This window comes from Momordica charantia (assembly GCF_013281855.1).
Source record: "Momordica charantia cultivar OHB3-1 chromosome 9 unlocalized genomic scaffold, Mcharantia_2.0 BLBB01000009.1, whole genome shotgun sequence".
NCBI classification, from domain to species: domain Eukaryota; kingdom Viridiplantae; phylum Streptophyta; class Magnoliopsida; order Cucurbitales; family Cucurbitaceae; genus Momordica; species Momordica charantia.
The window spans coordinates 26,642,099-26,662,501 of NW_028275167.1; the positions used below are offsets into that span (position 1 = coordinate 26,642,099).

The window sequence follows — 20,403 nt, forward strand, 5'->3', positions numbered from 1 at the left end:
AATTTGAGCCACATGAGTACATTTTCTACATGTATTCCTGTTAACAAAAATGAACATATTCTTTTTTATAGATCGATGACAAAATTGAGATATATTAAAAATTAGATTGATTATGATTATCAAAATGAGCCTAGTTCATAATTGACACATATCTCAAATAAGAGATATTTGAGATATGCAGATATGCGGTACTTAAAAAAAAATTATGACTTTTCTTATAGAAGAAGGGTATAGTGGGAAGTGAAAGAAACAAAATAAAAGACGTGGCGGTATAAAATTGCAACTACCATAACAACCACGGGGTTGGCCAGTTTCCATCTTGTTCTAGAGGCTTCGGTAACGCTGCAGAATTCCTCCATTAAAACTCAGAGCGAGGTTTCTTTCTTCGTTTTTGGAGAAAGAGAATCAGAGAATTGAAGAATTGGAGTAATGTCGTACCTTCTACCACATCTGCATTCTGGTTGGGCGGTGGATCAGGCCATTCTCGCCGAAGAGGAACGCGTCGTCATCATCCGCTTCGGCCATGATTGGGACGACACGTGCATGCAGGTACGCACATTACATTACATTTCTTCACTTCAATTCTCTTTTCAATCCGTGTTCTTCGCAAAACATTTCTGAAATCCGTATTTGAGAAAACTTTTTGTTTGGTATCAGCGGAGAATAGAGGCGACGTCATTGTAGAACTTAGAAGTTGAATTGATTTTGATTCATTGATTGATTGATGATTCGGAATGAAACAGATTGAAGAAAGAAACCCTGGAAGCCCATTTCCCCCAATTTTCCAACCCCGTGAGATTTGGGCCCAAAACTCATCGGCCCATTGAAATTCCCCTTCCTTCTTCGAATCGATACTTCTGCGTGAGGGGTTTTGTGTTGTTAATTGTTCTTTTGTTCAGAGAGAGAGATGTCGTACTTGCTGCCGCATCTTCACTCCGGATGGGCCGTCGATCAAGCAATTCTCGCCGAAGAGGAACGTCTTGTGGTAATTCGTTTCGGCCATGACTGGGACGAGACCTGTATGCAGGTCTTTCTCTTTGCCCCTGTTCATCATCTTAACCCTAACCTTATTGCGTATTATCTTTTTTTCAAATTCCTTATTCTTCTTCTTGCTTCGAGTGAACCCAATTTGTTCTAGTCTCGTCGTTTTTAGTACTCGGGAGTCTCGGTCGGTAAAGGGTTTTTGGATGTTCTTCTTGCTTGCCTCTCAATCGATTAATTTCTTAAGAATCTAAGATTAGTATTGGGGAAATTCTCCTTACCCGTACGAGTTTGTGCTGTTCTAACAAATGGTAGCCTGATCATCTTCTAGTTCTATTCATGTGTTCTTCTGCAACTATGCCTCTTAGCCGTATTTTGGCTACCAGAAATGAAGTTCCTTTCATTAAAATTGTCATCGACTGACTTGCCCATTGATCTGTAATCTTGTATTTAAATGTTGTGGCTGTGAACATGGGGTTGTTCATGTTAGCAGACTGATCAAAGTTTGAGCCCTCAGCCCTTCCATCTCTTAAATGTTTAAGATTATGAAGATCTTTGTTCTCTTTACCTTTTTATATCTATCTCTCCTCTGTATGGTCTGAGTTTATCGTTTTCTGAGATGTTTTCATCTGATTGATATGTTTTCGATCTAGATGGATGAAGTGTTGGCCTCAGTTGCAGAGACAATTAAGAACTTTGCAGTAATATACCTTGTGGATATCACGGAGGTTCCTGATTTCAACACAATGTACGAACTCTATGATCCTTCCACTGTCATGTTCTTCTTTAGGAACAAGCACATAATGATTGATCTTGGTACTGGAAACAACAATAAGATCAACTGGGCACTCAAGGATAAGCAGGAGTTCATTGATATCATTGAAACCGTCTACCGGGGAGCAAGGAAAGGACGTGGTTTAGTCATTGCACCCAAGGACTATTCGACCAAGTATCGCTACTAAGATGTCGTGCAAGTTCTTGTCGTTGATGTTAGATTTAAGACATTGCATCTTAAAAACATGTACTATATAACATTGACCCTGCTGAGGATAAAGGTTAAGGTTTGTTTTCGATGTCAGTTTGTGTTATGACTTGTCAAAACATTGAATCATTGATGAAGCCATTTTATTATGGTATGAAAAGGTTGAAGAAGTTGTTTTCTTGTCTTTTTGACTCTGTTAAGTTTGGACTCCACTCTTGGCTTTGAGGTTGTGCTGTTAAGAGTCTGAGTGATGCTGGAACTTGGAAGTGCAAGGTAGTAGGAAGGGACGGGTAGAAAAGTAATTTCACCATAACTATTTTTTAGGAAACGGCCCAAACTTGGAAGATAAAAAACCTTTGGGGTACAGAAATAATAATTTTCAATTGGGCTGATTATATATAAACTAAAAGGAAAAATAAGAATTATTTTAAAAATTAATGTAAAATAAAATGAAATTAATATGCTATTTAGTTCCTAACATTATTTTGTTTTTTTAATTTAGTCTCTGTTAGAACCTTTTGTGCTTTGATATTTTTTAATTATACCATCTTTCTTTATTGAATGACGATAAATTAACATGACAAAATTCTGAGCAGAGTTAAAAAAAACAAAAGAAATGAATTAAGCCACTTAAAATTGAAATTTTGAAATTTTCCTACCATGTGCTTAGAAATTAAATTTAAAGGAAGAATTTATCATAACTCAACTCTACATTGATCCTTTCAAAATATATATATATATATATATATATATAACATTGACCAACGTAAATGGTGTAATTAAAAAATGTTAAAATATAAAGAGTAAGATTAGATTTTTAAAAGATATCATAGTTACTAAGACATAGTTAGCCTAAAATATTTTGATGGATCAATTTTGGACGATTTTCATGATGGGATTAAGTCTTTCTTGGGTGTTCGATTTTGTAGACTCAAAACTCTAAATCATAACTATAAGTAGTTCATCTTAGTTTACACATGCATATCATTTGAATTTATGATTTGAGAAATTATTTAATATGTTTAAGATGAAACACTCTCATCCAAACATACCACAATATAAATAAGATATATTGATTTGCGATTTTGGTCAAAGTGATATATCAACCATGTCTTACTTACGTGTAGTCCTTACGTGCTTTACTAGCAACCCGAACTTAAATAGAATACAAAGAGATTGTGTACCTTTGAGAAAGTGAAATTCTACCTTTTTTATATAAGGGAGTATTGAGAATCGAGGCTCTGCCACTACCACGACTGTACTTTGGTTTAAGTCTTTGTCTCAGTGAATCGGAGTCGTGGTGAGCCTCGATTCGATGACACGAGTACCCTTCCTCTTTGCCTTTGGTGTGTCCCATGTAAGACGTGGATATACGTGCCCCTACAAGTTAATGATATTGTTGAAGTCAAAATATAAATATTCACTCACAAGATATAAAAGCAGACCAATATTATATGTAAATAATACCAAGTTTAATTAGTCAAATACAACTTCTAAAATTAAAATTTATGAACTATCAAATAAATAACAAAATACTGTTAAACGTAACGTAACTTAACAAAGAGAATGTTCAACGTATTTTAATTTTTAATAAATTTGGGTTTGTAAAGTTTGGATTGAGAATTTGAGTTTGCGAACGTTTTGTATCATGTCTGTTTCGGTTGTTAAAAAACGTGAATTATAAAATTTTATGTGGTTTGTATTTATTTTGGATATTTATGATTTATAAATACTACTTAGGGCGAAGATAAATAATCCGGAGATGATTTTGAAGTGAATACAAATAGCTGTTTTATAGAACTTTAAGTACAACTAATTTATAAATAATACTTAATAAGTTAACTAATTTACGAGAGAATCATAATTAGAAGAGGTTATAACATCTTATTTTAAAATATTTTTAAAATCTAAATAAAGTTTTGAAAACTCAAAAAAGAAAATTGTTTTTTTGTTTTTGAATATTGATTAAGAAGTCAGATGCATTAAAACAAAAATAAATTAAATTAAAGAAGAAGTCAAAACGTAATAAAAGTGAAAATATACCAAACCAAAACAATTAATAAACGATACATAAATTAATAAAAGAAAAATAAAATAATTATCAAGAGAGAAGTCACTTCCAATATTACGAATATCAAAAAAATATTTATCTAATAAAAAGTTTTAAAAGATAACAATACTTAGTACTCATCGGATAGCACGTATTATTTTTGTTTACCTCCCTTAAAAATTTGGTTTTCTATTTAAAAATAATTTTAAAAAATATGTTAATGACTCTCTCCATTATTCTCTTCTATTTGTCTACACATTTAAACATTTTCAATATTATTTCTCTTCGATATATATATTTATAGCATCTATATATCTATATATGAAGCCCAAGCATGAAAAGTCATAAAAGAAATTGCACGTAAAGCACAAAAAAAGCAACAAAATTTAAACATTTACCTTAAATACAAAGCACTTCCTCCAACACAATATAATAAAGGAAAAAAGAATAATAAAAACTTATATTGCCGCCATTCACCTCCTTCTTCTTACATGTCTATCTAATAACACAAACACATGCATGCCTACCAAAAAAAGTTAATTAATCGCCATATTTAATTATTTATTCATACACTCCTTCTTTATCCATTTGAAAATAGGTACTTAAAAGATTTTAATATGAAATTTTCCACTCTAATATTATATTAAAATCATTATCACTCGACATAGAAACTAACTCTTAGTATTTCTTTTTATTAAGGATCCATGTTTAAAAGAAAATAAATTTTATAATTATTTATAATAAATATAGATTATTCCTCTCTTTATCAATTTATTTTTAGATGAAATATGAATATTGATACTTTTTTTCAATAGTTAGCAATATTAATTAAGAAAATTGACTCTACTAAGTTGGTCTTAGATTTAAAAATGAGGTGAAAAGGTTGAGATTTCTATTTTTATATCTACGATATTTCCCTCCTCAAATATTCATATTTCAATAATAATGAATATGAAATGTTGTAATGTAAAATTTTGTTATTTTTTAACTTTTTTACTTGCCGCTAAATTTGATAGCTCCTTAATTTTTTCAGTTGCCAGTTTTTTTTAAGAGAAAATACTAACTTTTTGCTTGTAAAATTTATCTATGCTGAACCTTTTTCAAAATTTGATGGCCCATATTATTTTCTTTAATTCGTTTTTACTTTTAAATTTCTTTCTCTATCTGGGTTTGTCAAATAATTATTTAATAACGGTGAGAGATAGATTTTCACTCATTAAAATAAAAATGTTTTATTCATTTTAAGAATAAAATTGAGATGTTTACGATTAAATAGATATTTTTTTACCCGTCTACCATTAAAAATTAATAACTATATCTATTCTATTTTCTCGTTCTTTGTATATGTATCTCCCTAAATTTTCAATTTCCTAATAATAATAAGTAAGAAATATCATTCAACAACATTGTCATAAATAAAATTTTAAATATCGATATTGATGGAAATGTCAAGGTTTCAATTTTATGGAAATATCATAAAATGTAGACGGATATTTCTATCCAAATTAAGAAAGGAAAAAAATTTAAAAGATCATTTAAATTAATAAATAAACGTTTTTCCTATTTTTAAATAAGTTAAAAATAATTAATATTAATATTATGTATATATTAGTGAGATTTTGTTGATATTTTTTATATTTTGTCGATTTTTTTGTATTATGATAAAAATATCGATTTATCCCTCGTTCGATGTCGAACCCATGAAAATATGGATATGTGAATCAAAATTTCTACATATTTAGGGTGATAAGCAGCCAATTTTATCTAATTTTAAATATTTTATGGATAAACACTTTGAACATTATTGTATTAAAATATTATTTTGACACCTTTCTCCCCCCTTCATAAATATCTTCTTCCACCTCTTCAAAATTGATTTCCAGCCTTCATTGAGATCAATCACAGAGACAAAACTTGGATTTGCGTGTGTGCAGTTTTCTCTCTCTTATCTCAAGCTCCTCCATCAATGGCGGCAAATGGGTTGGATTTAGCTTATGCCTACAGAAGAAAACCCCCTTATTCTCCTTCTTCTTCTTCTTCTCTGCTCAACTCTTTTTTCATGTCCACCGTCAACGTCGCCGCCAATTCTCTCGTCTCCGTCGCCTCCAATACTAAAAATGAACTCTCCGGCCGCAAATGGAGGCCGGCCGACCACCTCCGCTTCATGCTCATGATAACCTCTTGGGTTACCGTTTGGCTTCTTAGGATTGTCATGGATTGGTCCCCTTTCTCCCTTCTCTCCTCTCGCCGTATTCTCGGCGGCGGTGGCGGTAGCGACGGTGGTGGTGGTGGTTCTCGTTTGTTGGAGTATCGCCCTTTGTCGCCTTTGTTGCTGTCGTCGTCGTCCTTGTCGTCGGGTTCGGCTCTGACTCATTCGCTGTCGTCCTCGTCGTCCTCGTCGTCGGCGTTGGCTTCGCTCTCCAAGTTGAATTTGATTCCTTATGAAACCTTCGACTTCGGCGGTGCTTCTATAAAACCGCTCGGCCGAGCGCTATCTCAGGTACGCACGCCGGCTTTTTAACCTCTCGATTATTGTCAATTATTCTGGATTATTGTAATTATTAAATTTATGTTAATAAATTAAAAAAATTATCGGAGAAGGTTAGAAAGTATTATTGCTGAGTGAGTTTGTTAAAAAATTATTGGAGAAAGGTTAGAAAGCGTAATCATGTACTGGACAGGACCATTCGATAAATTATACTGATCCAATAATATGGTTAAAATCTTTTTAAGACATATTTATTCGAGTTTATTAATGTTGAATAATAATCTAGATGTTTTATGAAAATTTACGAAGATTTTAGAAATGAAACTGGAGAATTTTAAATTATAGAGATTAAAATTAGACTCCCTGTTGAAATATGATGATTGGACTATCATTTTAATCTTTTCTTTTTTATACTTTTTAATTTATATAAATGAACCAAGATGATGTTCCAGTTAATGGGGAGGATATCATATTATAATTTTGGGAAGTAGTAAACTTATTACATTACAGAGGATAAAAATATTAGGCCTCAGTTGAATTAGATTGGCTGTTTAAAGAGAAGCCCCAAAATTTTTAATATAAGATTTTTCTAATGATAGGAAAAAAAAAGGTCCTTAATTTGCGATTGAAATTGGCCAATTATTGAACTTTCTTAAAATTTTAAAGAAAAAAGAAAGTTAAAATGTCTTTCGTCATATATTTTTAAATAATAAAATTAATAATGTTTATGTTTCTTATTTTTAATAAAGAAAAATAATTTGCATCGTTAAATATCTAATAATTCAGTAGGATAAAATAATCCTTTAATTTAAAGTTTTCAAAATTTCTATACAATTTTAAGATGTCAGCGAAATTTTTTATACAATTTTAAGAATATTCTAAAAAATAGAAATAAAAATATATTTAGTTGCAATAAAAATAATTTGCGAGGAAAAAATATTACCAAATGAGTCCTTGATGTAAATCTTAAAATAGTTTTTGCTTGCTTTTTCTAATTTGAAAAATATAATCACACCACTTTTTTTTCCTTAATAGATCATGTTATTGTTTTTATTTGGAAAATTAACTTCAACAATGAACTTTTTTTTTTTTTGGATTAATACATGGGCTAAATTTCGACGTTTAGTAGCATGTGGACTAAGATGCAATAACAAGCTTCAAGGGACTGCTTTTTTAAGAAAAAAATAAAAGTAATACTTTTAGCTCCTGAATTTGATATTACTTTGGTCCTAAATTTCAAAAAAGTCCGATCTTTAAAAAATAATTTAAAAATTGTAGAACTATTTTTTGAAATTCAAAGATAAAATAAAAATCCATCTTTAAATTAAAATTGTGTTGAAAAGAAAAAATAACATTAATTTGGACGGATAAGGTTTGCTTCCCCTTGAAGTTTTAAATCTGTGATACTTTCCGACCGCAACGCAACCAGACGATTGCGGGGCGATGCGTCGGCGCAAAATGTTAGTAAGTGCGCCACGTGTCATGTTCATGCGGTCGTGAGATGTCGTGTCAGTTTCGCTTCTTAGTAGCTTGCGGTTCTCGCCACGTGGACCACCTTCAAGAAACCCGGCCCACGTGGTTTGGGAATGTTCTTTTTTCTTTTTTAAGTTTGGCAAATTTCAAGAAGTAGATTTTATAATTAAAAACTAATTTAATAAATTTGGAAATATTAAATCACAAAATTGTTTGGAATTAAATTTTAATTTGATCCATAATTTCAAGAAAATTTAATTTAACCCTTTAATTTGAGGGTAATATTAATTTAGTCCTTTTAACTTTTGAAGTTTTGAATTTAATTTCTCTTAGATAATTTAAAATTTACAAATAATTTTACCTGTTAGACTTTAAATGTTAATTTTAAATCTTAAGTTAATTAACTAATATGGTAAACCAAATGAAAAAATATAATTAGGAGGAAAAATAAGAGAAGTGAGATTTAAATTAGAACAATACTTAATTAAAAGCACAAATATCAACATCAAATTTAAAAAATACAGAGAGAGACCTTCGACCTTCGTGAAATTATAGCCATGACATTTGAACTCAATTTAAAATAATAGCACCAAATTGGTAATTTACATTTGAGAATTCGATCAGAAAGTTTTTGGTTCGAATCAATTTGGGAGTAATGTTTTTTTTCTTTCCAAATTGGTAATTTAATTACATTTGAGAATTCAATCAGAAAGGTTTTGGGTTCGATTAAATTTGAGAGTAATGTTTTTTTTTTAATTAAATTAATGGCGCAGATCTTCGCGATTCTGAACGAGATGCCGGCGAGTTCAGGGAAGTACCAGTTCGCGATGGCGATGGCGGAGAAGATAATGGAGGAGAACGCGCGTGGCGGCCAGATCGAGCTCTTGGAGGTCAATCGGACAGCACTGGCGAACGGCTTCGCGCGGACTTCTTCTCTCCTCTACGAATCGCTCAATCAAACGCGCCGCCTCGAGGAACGGAGAAACGCCAAGCCCTGGCCGTCGCGGATCGTCGGATATCTCCCCTTCGGATCCTACGTCACTCCCTATCTCAAATTTGTAGATCTCGCCGTCACTGCCGTCGGCGCCATCGTTCCCAAGGGCGGCGCCAGATCCGTCTACGGCCAGATGCCGGAGTACGCCGGCGATGTGGCCGCGGAGAAGCTCGCTCAGGAGTTGCTCTGGATGACGCACAAGCTCCGGGAGTACGGAGCCGTGGATGAAGCGATTCTGCAATGGAGCTTCGCCGGCGGCCTGGCTTCCGCCTCCTTCGCCTGCAATCCCAGAGTCCAGTGCTGTTTCGTCAAACTCTCAGGTAATTAAAACAAAATATATTTCAGTTTCTCAAAACTAACTACGGTTCAAATTGATCATCGTTGTTCTTCCAAAATCAGCGACTCTGTTTCGCGACCTAGCGAGGAGAGAAATGGAGGAGCTTATAACGTCGGAAGTGAAATTCAGGATGCTGTCGATATGGCTGCCATTGCTGTGCCACGCTCAAAACGGATTGGTGTATCCGGCGCTGATGAGGTACGAGAAAGACGAGACGGAGAGAGCAGTGAACCGCGTGATCGGAAGCTTGCCGCCGATGGATCAGGAAGTGATTCTGACAAATTGGTTCCAAGATTACGCGATTTCGGCCTCCGAGTGGCCAAATCTGCAGCCTTCTTACGATCTCTGGTGCGATTCCACTCGAGAACTCGTCGCCTGGGCAGAAAATCAGCCGAATCGAATCGAATTTTGAAATCAGCGGCGGAAGAGATTGAAGAGTAAGGATTTAGAACGAGGGGATTAGGGTTTTAGAATTGTGATGAAACAGATATATAAATATACGAATATGTGTGTTGTTTCATATTTGATTTGGTTTTTTTTTTTTTTTTTGGTGTATAATAATTAAATAAAAGTGCTCGTAAATGCACTTAATTTGATTAGGTCATTGATTTTGCTCTGTTTAGTTTAGATTAGAAGACTTGGAAATTTGGATTAGGGGGAGTATTGAGTTATATATATTTGTTATGAGATTAGATAATTTTACAAATAATTTTAAATTATTTATCTATTTTGAAACAAATAATGTAATACGGGAAAACAATGAAATAAGAAGCTTATTCATGTAATTCTTTTTTCTGAAATAATTAATTTAGTTCCTTGGTCTTTATTTATTAATAGAAAATTAAATTATAATAAGTTTAAATTTTTAATTTAACCTCAAATTATATATAGTTCTGAAATTTTTGATAATTCATTTTAATTAGAAACAAAATCTGAAATCTGAAATTTCTTTAGATTGCAAACCATTATAATCCTAGCAATGATATGAATATCAAAATCCATTTAGAAATTGATTAAAAATCTCCAAAAATCTGTGTGAACCAAATTTACATATTAAAAATCTCTCTCTCTCTTTCTCTATTTTTTTATCCTTTTTTTTTACATATTTGTTAATATCGAATATGTAATTTTCAAGAACTTATGGGAAATATGTCATTTGAAAAAAAAATAGTAGTAATTTCTTAAAGCCAGTAAAACAACCATTAGTTCAAATAACTTATAGATTGACTATGATGTTAGTATATGACCAATTAACCTTATAAATTGTCAACATCGACTTAGTTCAACCCGTCGTTCAAGCATTTTTCTCCTTTTTAAAGGTTGAAGGTTCTATTCTCTATCCTCACATTTGTTGTAAAAGAACGCTATAAATTATTCAACCATAACATTAGTCTATATGTATATAATCAATACACATTGATATACATGTATTTTCATACATATATTATCCATTTTGATATACATTAAATGATATACTTATCTTTTTTTAAAATAATTTTTAGCATAATTATGTATTTTAAAATTTCAAATTTAAACTAAGAAAACACTAAAAATATAAAAATAACGTTGTTTTCACTCTTAAAAATAAATATGCCAAATTAATATTTACTAAATTAATTTGATTGATGGATGTGAAAATAATAATTTCGTTGATTGTATAGCCCTGGTTTTGTTGTTTTCCTCAAATTAAAACACCATGACAAGGTCCACATAGATTATTTTTAATTTAAAAATCCAACAAGTTAATACTCTTTTTTTTCTTTTCCAAAATTTGAAAATTTAAAAGAAAGCGTCAAGCGTGGACTTCGTGTTTGTTTATGTTTAAAAAAATAAAAAGTTGAGAAATACCATCAAATTGGGACATATTCTTTCACTTTATAAATTTCGACCAAAAGTGGAGGGAGTATAATCGTCCAACAAATGTTTAAATATTTAATGGAGAATAAATAAGAATATTATTTCTTTTTTACCCACATTTTTAAATACAGTCAACAATAATTAACATATATCTCAAATTTCGATCCCCACTCTTACATGTTTAAATATTTAATGGAGAATAAATAAGAATATTATTCATTTTAGCTATTTACTGTGTAGGATTTCATTTTGATTTTTATCACAAATTTAGGACAACATTTAACCCATTAAATTTTTTGATACGTAACCATAAATATGTATTAAAGGATTTCCATTATGTATAAATTGTGTGTTGAAATTTTACAAATACGAATCAAACGTTTCAAAAGTACGTGAACTAAAATGAATAAAAGTTGAAAATATAAAGACCAAAATATACGTTTTGAAAGTATAGAGACTAAACTGAACCAAGTTTATCATATTATTTTAAATGTCGATGTCGATGGAAATATTGAGGTTTCAATTTCATGGAAATATTAAAATATTATAAAAAATAAAATTTGTAACAAATTTTTAAATTAACAAATAAATACTTCACCATTTATTAATAGGTTAAAATTGATTAGTTAATAATATGTTGATTTTTGTTAATATTTTCATATTTTGTTGATTTTTTTCACAATACTATGGAAAATGTTGATTTGTAAAGATGATTCGGTAGCTATCTCGTCTTTGGATCTATAAATGATTCGAGCAATTTTAAAAGTTCCTAGTTTCATAGCCTCATACTATGTCGACCTCCTCTTATTTGTCATCATTTAATATCTCGCTATGTCTCCTACCATTTTGATTCAAGTACCTCTATCTCCTAATTTGTCCTATTTTTTTTTCTTTATCTTCTACTTATTTTGTATCGATTATGACGGCTAATGACACGCTTATGTCTTTACTAGGCGTTGGCTCAATTGTACACATCTCATGTCCCTCTCCAATGTTTATAATATTCTTAATCTTACCTTGATTCTTGTATTTGTTAGTCAGTTATGCCCGTTTTGATATTTAGTTTCGGATGTGTTTGGGAGTGATTTTGACACGACCAAAATCACTTTTACCATTATCAAAATTACTTTCATTTTCATAGATCATGTTTGGCAAATTCGAAAATTAATTTTAAGAAAACTTAAAATCACTTTAAATTTAATGGCAAGGTATCACATATTAGATGGTGATTTTAGAAAATTTTATTTTCGATAAACTCAAACTAATTAGATGTTGCAGCTTCTAGTATGTTATATGTTATCCTTATTTCGCTTGAGTCACATTTCCTCTCAGGTCAAATATATGAACACGTGGACGAAAATTTAATCCTTTAAATGATCGTATAGCATTTAAATGTAAAAAAAAAATTTAAATAAATGATTTTCGTCGAGAGGGAAAAAGAAAAGAAGAAAAGAAAGAAAAAACCCTTATACAAGTTTTTGGTTGTCAAATTGGTTTTCTTTTTTCTTTAAGGGTCGCTCCGTTTGTTTCTCTCTCGCCTCTCTCAAAATCAAAATCAAAATCAAAATCAAAATCAAAATCATATATCTTCGTCGTCTTCTCAGATTCTTCGTTAGTATAATTTCTTCTCTGAAATCTTCGATCTTTCCCTAATTCCATTCCCTCACTTTTCCTTCTTCTTCCATTTGTCAATTCCCAAATCTCCTTCTTTTATGGAGAACGAAACCACCACTAACGCCACCAAATTGGGTTCTGAGGGAGTCAAGCCCACCGCCACCACCACCACCACCGCCGCCGCCTCCTCCGACCAAGAACTCGACCCTAATTCCAATGCATCGCCGTCTGCTGCAGAGCCCCAGAATGAGGGAACTGGATCCGACTCCACCTTGCTTCAACCCCCTTCTCGCCACTCCTCCAGAACTCCCTTCACTAATCTCACCCAGGTCGATGCTGACCTTGCCCTCGCTCGTACCCTCCAAGAACAGGTTCTTGATTCATGTCACTCTTTCTAATTTATTCCTCTTCTGTCTTCAATTGGGTCTTCTGTGGGCTGCTGCTGTTGAACTGTTTAAAGGAAATTCTATATTGATTCTGTTTCCGTGCGAGTTTCCAAGAATTTTGGTGGCATGATGGACCGAATGGTCTTCTATTTGGTTTCCCAGTACTAAAGAACTATCCGGAGAGTCTGTTGTTTAGGTTGTGGATTTAATTTTACTATTTTGGTTATCTAATCATATTATGTTGTTCTTGATTGATTGCCTTCGTTTCTTGCCCCGACGGTATTTGACTTTTCAGTTTACTGCTGGGTTTGCATAGGGAAGACTTGGGGAAGTTGTTCACAAGCGAAACACCGACGATATGATGAACATGCTTTTATTACTTTCTTTTATATATTAATATCGATTAAATACTTTGTTGAGCAAATGTACGGCAATAAACTCAACTTGTTTGAATCTCGATTTGATACGGATGCTTTTCCAACCCGTGTAGGGAAGGGGATATAAGATGCATAATTGTCTCTCTCCAGTACTACATTGTCGTTCAGTCAGAACATTTTTTCTAAGTCTTGTATTTTGTCTTATCATGCTTCTAGTAAATAAAAGAGTGGTGATGGTTCTCCTCATCTAACTTGCACAACACAACATGGTTGTATTGGTTATTATGTTGTTACAGTTTCTATATATTAAGGTTTATATTGATGTTCTCAATTGGGCAGGAAAGGGCATACCTAATGCTTAGAATGACGAATGAGGGGAGTGATTTTGGAAGTTGGGAAGCTGGAAGTTATGTATTTGATGATGAGGACGGTTTTGGTGAACCCCATGATCACACAGAATCTGATGGGGAAGATGATGAGTTTGATGGAACAGATATCAATGATGATGGCGACGATGATGATGTGTTTGATGTGCATGCTCATGAAGATGGTGGGGATGATAATAACCCCAACCTTGAACTTGATCCAGGTAATTTTTCAAGTGACGAGGCATATGCTAGAGCCCTACAAGATGCTGAAGACAGAGAAGAAATGGCTGCCAGACTACTGGCCCTTGCTGGATTACAAGATCGTAAGTATGCGTGGCCATGGGGGTCCATTATTACTTATGTGAAGGTTTCTAATTCATGTAAGACTAAAGCCTTTTGTTTTACTTTGAAATTGTTGCAGATGAAGCAGATGACTCGGATGATCAAGGTGAAAATTCCCAGGTATTTCCTTTGATCTACCTCCTGATTCTATATTGCGTTTAATTGGTCCATTAACACTTAATACGTTTGAGTCCACTTAGAATTACTGAAATAGACAACAATGACTCTGAAAATTCTTACTCTTGACTGTTATGAACTGCGTGGAATTGATGCCAAATAAGGAAAATCTTATGTAGAAGACCTTGTTATAGCTAACTTTTCCCTCTTTAACATATGATGTAATGTTATCACATTTTTTAAGAATTTGTTTTTGGTTGAATTAAAGGAGTTCCTTTGGATGATTTTTGGGATCTTATTAGATTATGATGTTCCTTCTCTGAACCTTCTTGTGATTATTTTTATTTGATCTGCACAGATTGGCATGCTTTTTCGTAGTTCCCTTGTTCTTTGACGAACTTCTTATTTCCTTTTCTGTACCCCCTTCTTCTGATTGATGATACTTCTCTTTTCTATGTCAACCACAGATACTTCTTTAGAGAGTGTTCATGAGTTCCATGCTTCCTATGCTGGTATCCTCCGTTCAAAAGTGCTTCTTCCTAGAAGATGTATTCCTAAATTGTCCTTAGCAACATTTTTTTTTATTCTTAGCGACATTAACTAGAGCCTCAAAAGCAAAGAGGAATTAGGTTGGGATGTTAGGCAAAAATGGCTAGAGCCAAAAATCCCGTGGAAATAGCCGTCACCTTTCACATTTTCAGCTTCACGAGAATCTTTCCAATTATAGAAGCCAAAAATATTTACCTCGAAATTTTCCTCCTGAAGGCTGCTCAAGGCACTTAACTTTGGGGGCCTTCATTTAAACCACGAGAAAAATATTCAGTCATAGCAGTTACTTTTTTCCTTGACTTGCCAACCCCCAACAGTTGATTTCTGCAAATTTTCTTCGAACCTGTGCTTAAAGATTTCACCACATAAAAAATTTATGTACCTTGGCTTTATTTTCAAGAGAGAAGAATGTATCATCATCTACAATATGTGCACAGTTGAAGGCAATAGTCATATTTGTTGATACTAAATCCTGCAAGAAAGTTAGTTTTGAAGCTCCCTAAAAAGGACTACCATAACAGTTCTGGACTGGAATAAAAAAGTATGAAGATAGAGGATCTTCCTACCTCAAACCAGCTCAAAATCTTCCCGTTGGGCTAATTAGGGAGAATGAGAGGCCGGGGGTTTGGTAAGTGCCCACTAGTTCACATTAAGCCTTTTTTTGGGTCGACCCTTTTTTTATAATATATATATGTGAGTGTCTGTGTCCTCATGCACACTTCGAGACAACTATTTGATCCTACATTGTTTGGTTGACATGTAGGATATTAAAATCCTAGGTAGGTGGCCACCACGAGTTTTGAACCTATTCCGTCTAAGATACAAACTCCTCTCTTGTTCCTCTAATCATTAATTATTGAATTGCATGAGCAATAAGAATAGGATTCAAAATTGGCCCATAACTTGCAAAAGCTGTCTAGAACACCAAAGAAGTATTTGGGAGAACCATTTTTTAATCTCTCTGCTAGAACTTCTGCCACAATTTTTTTGAGACCTATACTACAGTGAAGCTAACATTGAAACTTGTAACAGCTTGAAAATCAATCTGTTTGTACCTTAATAAAAAACTCAGTCAAATAGCCTGTCAATCAATGAAGATATAGCTGTATTTTAGATTTCATACAGCCATTCAAACATCCTCTTTGAAAGGGGCAATAACAGCCCAAGAGACGAGTTCCTCTAGAGACCTCTTGATGAAACTCTTTCTTCATTTGTTTAGGAATGGAAATCTTCAACCTTCCTGAATTCAACTTCCATTTTCACCTTGTTAAAACTTGGCCATCATTACCTATCGTTACCAGACTTAATGATAAAACTAGTCCTATCATCCCCTTCTCTGAGTCATTCTGTTACATAAATGCAAATCTCTTTTAGTTGCCACATCCATCGGCTAAGTTTTAGAGTTTTCCTTCTTTTCAATTTGTCCATCATGTTGATAAGCCCCCGTACATTTTACCTATGTGAAGAGGAAGTAAGCGGATGGGAAAAGCAATTAGTTAATTATGTGGGAGAGAGTGTGGACCCTGTTTGTAGGACCTGGAACAGACGTGGGATAGTTCTGTTGGGGGATAGTATATATAGTATAGGTAGCACCCTTACATGATTAGTGACATTTTTTGGCCTAGATTCCTCTAGGAGAGGAGTGAACCAGGCCTCTTGAAGCACTTGGGATTTTTTTTTTGCATGTTAGTTTTTGTGAGATTGGTCACTGGAGGCCTATCACATTTGAACCTCTCGTCTCTATTTTATCCAAGAAAGAGATCTCCTCCTTGGGATCTTCTTTTTGAGAATGGTGGTAGGTATCAAAAGTCTTGCCATCCGACTTTTATGGTTCTTTGTAGCTTTCAACTTCAGCGTGAGGTAATGGCCTGTTGAGGGTGGTGGTTATAGTAGGATAGTGATTGAAGGTGACTCTGTTGCCCTGGAAGGCTGGAACTCCAGAATTATGAAATTTTAACAACATTCCATTGTGCTGACTAGACTACTAGAGTGAGTAATTACTCTGCGTCTCATACTTGACTAAGTGAAATTCCTGAATCCTGATTATAAAAGGCATGTCAACCAAGGGAAGATCTGTACAAGTCATCAAAAGTCTCGTCATTCCCACTGTGAATACTGTAGGTCTCAATACTCCTTCAATCTGTGTTCCAAATACCCCTTACACTTTTCTCATGTGGGCAGACTTGATTCCTGGTTCTTCTCAACTAACTCTCTCGGAGGAGGAGAGTTTATCAACTTTCCTTCTTTCTTGTTGGGCAACAAAATGATTGACTGAGGCCCTGATGCAGCGCACCTCCTTGATCTGTTCTCGAGTAATAGTAATACTGATGGGAGGAAACATCATACACCCCAAAGTCTTTTAGACTTTTTGGCTGGAAACTTCTCACTTTCTCACTAGAAGATTTGTGATTTCTTAGGCTTAAATCAAGCTACATCATTTGGTGGTTAACTTGCAAGTGGTGAACAACAGTGCCTTTTTGGCATTTGGGCTTCGTTCGAACCAAAAAAACCAGAACTGGACCTCCTGAAGAGGAATACTGAATTTCTCCATATCACGTCAGATTATTTCAACTTGTGACAGCTGCATAAACTTCAAGCCCTTAATGCTCTAGTTAGCACTCATCCCATTTTTTTTGTATAGTAAGATATCCTTAGACACATAACACATTCTTCTGATAGGACTATTCTTGCCGGTGGTGGACTCCAATCCGTTTGGACATAGACCAGTGGTTTGAAGTTTGCTATTGTCCTCTGTTGTCCTCCATTATTTGCAGCTAACACCCTGGCTGACCTTTTCTGCCAGTGAGTTGCTTTTATATCTGACGACCTTCCCTGCCAATTTAAAGCTAGATGTTAGAATGAGTATGAATTTATCCTGTTGTTGTTTTCCTTAAGAGCCTGCTATCTTACATTGGAATGAACCCAGTGAAATGATTTTTCAACTTGATGCCAGCCTTTATTAACTCTAATATACATATCATTTCATGTGTTTATTTCGCAAACCTATGAATTCAGAAGTCTCCATATACCCAACTATCAATTGGGATGTTTCCCACTTTTAATCCAAGTTCAACAAGGGAGGGTAAAGCAATGTGTTTCTAGGAATAGCGGCCTTGTTCAAATCTCAGCTGATGGTGGAGTCAGTCAACCAGTGCTTTAATGAATACAAAGAAGTTTTGTCTGTTGCCTATCATTACACTTCAAAAGATTTCTGCTCCGGTTGAATGGATTAAGTGCACAATGAGGAGTTTTTTGCTCTTGCATAGTGCCAAGAATTTTATATCAATCCTGATAGGATCTCCTCATGATTACTGTGGTGTGGTCCCACTTTAAAGCCAGCTAATTCATTGGACTTGCTCTTTAAAGCTTCTGATCCTACCCTTTTTCAACCCTCAATAGCTTCCAAAAGCTTCCTTTTTCCTTCATAACTGCGGGCATATGAGTTGATATTTATGTCTGGATCAGAAGGATAAATATGAGTTGATATTTAGACTTCTATCATCAGCAGAAAGCTTTTCTATCCTTCCCGATCTTTGCTTTCAGGTACTACCATGATAAGTTTTTTCTTCTCAGCAATGTCCAGCTCGAAAACTTCAGCTAACTATGCCCTCTTGGTTGACATTTTCTCAACCCACCAAGCGTAATAATTGCATCCCAACACCCATAGAATCTACCACCTCTAGGAAATATTAAGATGCTCCTTAAGCCAAACAACCAGACAATGTGTGTGAAAATTCCACTTCCATAACTCAAACAATTCCTCTCATAAAAAAACTACAATAAAGCTCTTTTTCTCAATCCCCACACTCTCAGAAGGGAGAGAGTGCCATTTATTTCGACTAGGTCAGGCATAGAATTAAACTCATGTTAATCTGAACATCTTTTGAATCCTCGTTGCTCATCTAGGATTGATTTCTAGTTTTTTTTTTTTTTTTTTTTTTTTTTTAAACTATTAGCTAGGTGTTATTTTTGCTGGAATGGAGTCTCTTTCTTTAGTTATAGATGGGCTCCATTTCTTTGCGCTGTTTTTAATATCCCCTGTTTTTTTTCCACAATGAAAAGTTTGGTTTCTTAAAAAGAACAAATCATCCCCAAACTGTAAATTGTATTTATGTACTTGTTGGCTATAGTTCATTGAATCTTTGAAATTATTTCTGTAGCTTTGAAACTGTTTATGGCAGAGACTAGTTTGACCCTCGAGGACTTAATTGATTTATTGTTTGATTAAAGTGCTCACCTGAGTCTTGGTTTGCAGGATACATGGGAGGACGTTGACCCAGATGAACTTTCGTACGAGGTGAGTTTGGCTTGGTGGAGTGAATGCCCATGCTTTTTTTATTGCTTGTTTCTGAGAGGATTGTTAATATTTCAGGAGTTGCTCGCATTGGGTGAAGTGGTAGGAACTGAGAGTAGAGGGCTATCAGCTGATACAATTGCTTCCTTACCCTCCATAAACTTCAAATCAGGGAGCGGTCAGACCGGAAGCAACGATTCGTGAGTGATTTGAAGGAAATTTGGTCTTTTTTGCCATTATTATGCTGCTGCTTACTTAGCTTTTGGCTCTCATGTCTCAGGTGTGTCATTTGTCGGTTGGATTTCGAGGATGACGAAACCTTGACTGTTCTTTCTTGCAAACACTCCTACCATTCCGAGTGCATAAATAATTGGCTAAAAATAAACAAGGTATGCCTGTCTACATTTCTTTATACGATTGTAATGATAATGGATGTATAGTCGAACGAATGGACCCGAGATAACCGAAAGCTTCCTGTTCTGCAGGTGTGCCCTGTTTGCAGCGCTGAAGTCTCTACTACTACCGCTGCCGGGAGCAGTTAGTTGTAAAATGTGTACCAGATCAACATTAAATCACGAAGGATCTTAATTTCTGGTTTTTTTCTTTTCATCTTGCATAATACTCAGTTCAGTTCTCTACAACCTGTGGAAAATATCTATTGTGGGTTCATACAATCTTCGGTTTCATTTTGTAAACCAAGCCTAGGAATAATATTAGTATTGCTTTCTTGATCATAATATGAATCTTTTTTTCTTCTTTTTCTTTTTTGGGGTTTCTCACTTTATCCCAAAATTTCCCCTTGGGGGATGAATCGTATGTTGATCATCCTTTGTACTTCTGAGTGAATTTTCACTGTTTATGGCCATGTCTCATCATAATCATCTTTAATGTCTCTGTACCATGTATTTGATATAGACTCAGATTTACACTATACATCGCTTATTTATTATCACTAATCAAGTATAATGTATATATTTAGGAGATCATGCAATTTCTTGAGAGCCATAAAATAATATCATCTTTTTTTTTCAGCTTTGTCATAGCTCAAACTCAAAGACTACATTTGAAGACTAATAATATTTTCCTTAGAGACTAGGTTAATAAAAGATTAGTTTTAAGTTTGGAAATTTGAACTTGTAACGTTCAGAAAATAAGTAAAGTTATTATTGATCTTTACTGGTCTAACTAGTCGAA

General features: G+C 34.0%; 3 protein-coding genes across 4 annotated transcripts; all 3 read left to right on the top strand.

Moving 5' to 3' along the window:
- The first annotated feature begins 392 nt into the window (after nucleotides 1–392).
- On the top strand, nucleotides 393–2,147 carry LOC111010265 (thioredoxin-like protein YLS8). Of its 2 annotated transcripts, none has more exons than XM_022283632.2 (2): nucleotides 393–549; nucleotides 1,635–2,147. In XM_022283632.2, exons 1-2 carry the CDS (start codon nucleotides 430–432, stop codon nucleotides 1,941–1,943), a joined length of 429 nt encoding a protein of 142 aa, XP_022139324.1. In that variant the 5' UTR covers nucleotides 393–429; the 3' UTR covers nucleotides 1,944–2,147. The 2 variants fall into 2 exon arrangements, with proteins under 2 accessions (XP_022139324.1, XP_022139323.1); XM_022283631.2 differs by lacking the exon at nucleotides 393–549 and adding an exon at nucleotides 863–1,027.
- Nucleotides 2,148–5,887: 3,740 nt separating this feature from the next.
- Nucleotides 5,888–10,014, top strand: LOC111009951 (BTB/POZ domain protein). Its single transcript, XM_022283186.2, has 3 exons — nucleotides 5,888–6,513; nucleotides 8,748–9,288; nucleotides 9,368–10,014. Exons 1-3 carry the CDS (start codon nucleotides 5,980–5,982, stop codon nucleotides 9,715–9,717), a joined length of 1,425 nt encoding a protein of 474 aa, XP_022138878.1. The 5' UTR covers nucleotides 5,888–5,979; the 3' UTR covers nucleotides 9,718–10,014.
- Nucleotides 10,015–12,652: 2,638 nt separating this feature from the next.
- LOC111010115 (RING/U-box superfamily protein) lies at nucleotides 12,653–20,090 on the top strand. Its single transcript, XM_022283443.2, has 7 exons — nucleotides 12,653–13,147; nucleotides 13,879–14,230; nucleotides 14,329–14,369; nucleotides 19,171–19,212; nucleotides 19,288–19,409; nucleotides 19,490–19,598; nucleotides 19,695–20,090. Exons 1-7 carry the CDS (start codon nucleotides 12,875–12,877, stop codon nucleotides 19,749–19,751), a joined length of 996 nt encoding a protein of 331 aa, XP_022139135.1. The 5' UTR covers nucleotides 12,653–12,874; the 3' UTR covers nucleotides 19,752–20,090.
- Nucleotides 20,091–20,403: the final 313 nt, after the last annotated feature.